Below are 3,534 nucleotides of genomic sequence, written 5' to 3'. Positions count from 1 at the left end.
GTAGGAGACCTTCTGGGCGGCGCGGTGGCTGTGCAGGCGCAGGAAGCGGAGCTGCACCGGGCTGGCCCCCGCGTATTCCAGCTGCAGGGAAATCCGGTGGGAAAAATGCTTATTTTAGCATTGGCTTGTCGCAGATATTAAAATGAATATTGTATGTGCTATGTTAGATAGTTATGCTGAATTAGTTTTCTTAAGTAGTGTGTTATATATAGTTATGAGTTATATATTTTAACATTATGTTATAACCCAAAATATAGTTTTGGGTTATAACATAATGTTAAAATAGAAACTATGCTATGTAAGATACTTTTTTTTTAAGAAAGGACTTGCACCGAGATAGCAGCCACGAGACACCTAAATCTTTCAGAGAAAGGGAATTTATTGCTCCATTATCAGAAGAAACAAACTTCTTCCTGCCTTGCTCAGCCATGAAGAGCCGTCAGGATTCAGAGGAAGAAGTTGACACTGACCAGACACAATTCTGTGTTTGAATGGAATTTATCCATCATGTATGAGGTGTATGAATATGCAACAGGCTATTGCTTCTAAGGGTTAATCCTCTGTTAACGTGGGTCCCTTTTCAGGCTTATGCTGCCCAGAAAAGGTACCCGGACTGTCCGTAACTCTTTGTTTTCATTCTCCCATATTGTCCTAATCCAATTTGTCCAAATTATTATTACTCTAATTATATTACTATTTTATAACCATTATATTATTAAACTATTAACATTTTAAAAACTAGTAAACTTTTAACATTTTAAAAACAAGTGATTGGCGTTTTTCACATCCGGCATGTGGGGGCTGCTTCAGGTGGGCTGTGCTCCCCCAAGGCTAAACCCTGGCAGGGTCCAGCTGCCTGTTCAGCGCTGGAGTTCCTCACAGAAGGAATGTCACATCCCTCTGTGCACAGCCAGGGGACCCCGGTGCTGTCCTGTAGCCATGATATTTTCTGAAAAATCCCTTTACCAGGATTTTTCTCCTGAGAAGCTGAGAGGCCTCAGGAACAAAAGGTAAACAATGGTTATCTGCTGCTGTGGAATGCAACAGGTGCATCTGTGATTGGTGTCATGCGGTTGCTTCTAATTAATGGCCAATGACAGTCCAGCTGTCTCGGACTCTCTGGTCAGTCACAAGATTTTATTATCATTCCATTCTTCTCCTTTCCTTTCAAGCCTTCTGATTTAATCCTTTCTTCTATTCTTTTAGTGTAGTTATAATATATCATTTTCTTTTAATATAATATATATAACATAAAATAATAAATCAGCCTTCTGAAACATGGAGTCAAAAGTCTCATCTCTTCCCTCATCCTGGGACCCCTGCAAATTCCCACACTGTCCCAGCACTGCAGGGACGCTTGGAGACGCCTGCCCCAGCTCTGTGTCCCCGTGGCTGTTCCAGCCGGGCACTCACCAGGAAGCCCCCAGGCAAGGTGCTGAACCACTCGAAGGTGTTCTCAGAGCTGTAGGTGCTCAGCCAAGCCTTGATGGGGACCTGCGGGGAGCAGGGACAATTGTCACGCTGTCCCAGCAGGGGATAGTGGCGCTGACAGGACAAGGAGCCAGCACAGAGCTTCTGTGTGTCCCTGCAGCCTGGCACACATTGTGACCAGGATCCTCACTCCCTGCCAGGGCAGTGGGCACCACAGCGAGGGATTGGTCACCACAGCGAGGGAATGGTCACCACAGCCAGGGAATGGTCACCACAGTGAGGGATTGGTCACCACAGCCAGGGAATGGTCACCACAGCAAGGGAATGGCCACCACAGCGAGGGACTGTTCACTACAGCAAGGGATTGGTCACCACAGCGAGGGACTGGGCATTACAGCAGGGGATGGTCACCACAGCGAGGGATTGGTCACCACAGCGAGGGAATGGTCACCACAGCGAGGGATTGGTCACTACAGCGAGGGATTGGTCACTACAGCGAGGGAATGGTCACTACAGCGAGGGAATGGTCACCACAGTGAGGGATTGGTCACCACAGTGAGGGATTGGTCACCACAGCCAGGGAATGGTCACCACAGTGAGGGATTGGTCACTACAGCGAGGGAATGGTCACCACAGCAAGGGAATGGCCACCACAGCGAGGGACTGTTCACTACAGCAAGGGATTGGTCACCACAGCGAGGGACTGGGCATTACAGCAAGGGACTGTCACCACAGCAAGGGATTGGCCACCACAGCGAGGGACTGGGCACCCTGTCCCTCTCCAGCCCCACCAGCCCTTGTCCCCAGCCATGCTGAGGGGTCCCTCGGGGCTGCAGCTGCCCCATAAAAGCCACCCCCGTACCTGGTTGTGCACGGGGGCGATGCAGGTCTCCCCCCCAGCTGTGAAGTTGCAGAAGGCCCTCAGTGCATCCTGGGGGCTGCCCTGGTTGGGGTCGATGTAGTATTGCCCTGGAGGGAGGAAAGGACAGCCCTGGCACCCAGGTTTGGCACAGGGAGGGTGCCCCACAGTGCCATCCCACCCCAGCTGGTGGCCTGGCTGCCAGCCCCTTTCTCCAGCAATGCCCACAAAGCCCATCTGACCTCATTCCCCAAAATCCTTATTCCCTCTTTATTTCAAAGAGCTGCCTGTCCCTTCCCAGGCTCTGGAGACCAGGCCAGGCCCAGGGGGTCCCCCATGCCCCTGGTACCATCGGGCAGGCCAGGGTGAGCCAGCAGCAGCTCCTTGCAGGTGGTGGCTGGGTTGGTTTTGGTGCCATTGGGATGGTCCACAAGGGCTTGGAGCTCCTGGCTCAGGGCGTCCAGCAGAGCCCAGACCAGGGTGTAATTCAAGTGGTTGGAGGAATAAATGAGGTGCTGGAAAAAAAAGGAGGGGATATCACCAAACTGACCACAGATCCCCCCACCAGGAGCATCATCAGGGATGGCACATGCAGGGGACAAGGACAAGCAGCGGGGGAGAGGGAGTAGCTGGATCTTCTCGGTCCTGGTGCACAGGGGGCCTCAGAAGGAGCAGGACATGGGACTGCATCCCTGGCAGCCCCTTCCTGTCACAGACATATTTTCTGAAAAATCTTTTCATTAAGGTCTTTTCTCCTGAGAAGCTGAGAAGCCTCAAAGGAAAAAAAAACAACAATAATTATGTGTTGCTGTGGAATGCAACAGGTGCATCTTTGATTTGTTTTATGTGGTTGTTTTTAATTAATAACTAATTACAGTCTAGCTGTCTCAGACTCTCTGATCAGTCACAAGATTTTATTCTTATTTTGTTCTTTTTCTTTGCTAGCTTTCTGATGAAATTTTTTTTCTATTTTTAGTGTAGTTTTAATATAGTATTTTCTTTTAATATAATATATATCATAAAATAATAAATCAACCTTCTAAAACATAAAGTCAAGATTCTCATCTCTTCCCTCATCCTAAGACCCCTGTGAACACCACCACACTTTCCCTCCTGGGCAAGGGTCACTCACCTGCACCTCCTCCTGGGACAGCATCACTGCAGGCCCGCTGGGACCAGGGGGGCCAGCCAGACCCTGGGGGACAATGACAGTGCTGGTGGCACTGGCTGCTGCCCAGGAGCCC

The 3,534-nt window shown here is 49.9% G+C and overlaps 1 protein-coding gene across 1 annotated transcript in view; it reads right to left on the bottom strand.

Moving 5' to 3' along the window:
- Positions 1 to 3,534, bottom strand: part of COL27A1 (collagen type XXVII alpha 1 chain) — a 61,921-nt gene that overhangs the window by 2,015 nt on the left and 56,372 nt on the right. The window contains exons 63-66 of the mRNA XM_031059234.1: positions 2,640 to 2,805; positions 2,294 to 2,400; positions 1,414 to 1,494; positions 1 to 81 (exon numbers count right to left, since the gene is read on the bottom strand). Coding sequence (XP_030915094.1) covers positions 1 to 81; positions 1,414 to 1,494; positions 2,294 to 2,400; positions 2,640 to 2,805 — 435 coding nt within the window. The remainder of the gene's footprint in view (positions 82 to 1,413; positions 1,495 to 2,293; positions 2,401 to 2,639; positions 2,806 to 3,534) is intronic.

The sequence above is a fragment of the Geospiza fortis genome, unplaced genomic scaffold, assembly GCF_000277835.1.
Source record: "Geospiza fortis unplaced genomic scaffold, GeoFor_1.0 scaffold85, whole genome shotgun sequence".
NCBI lineage: Eukaryota > Metazoa > Chordata > Aves > Passeriformes > Thraupidae > Geospiza > Geospiza fortis.
Note: the sequence above shows the minus strand (reverse complement) of the source record. Positions and strands in the feature narration are given on the sequence as shown.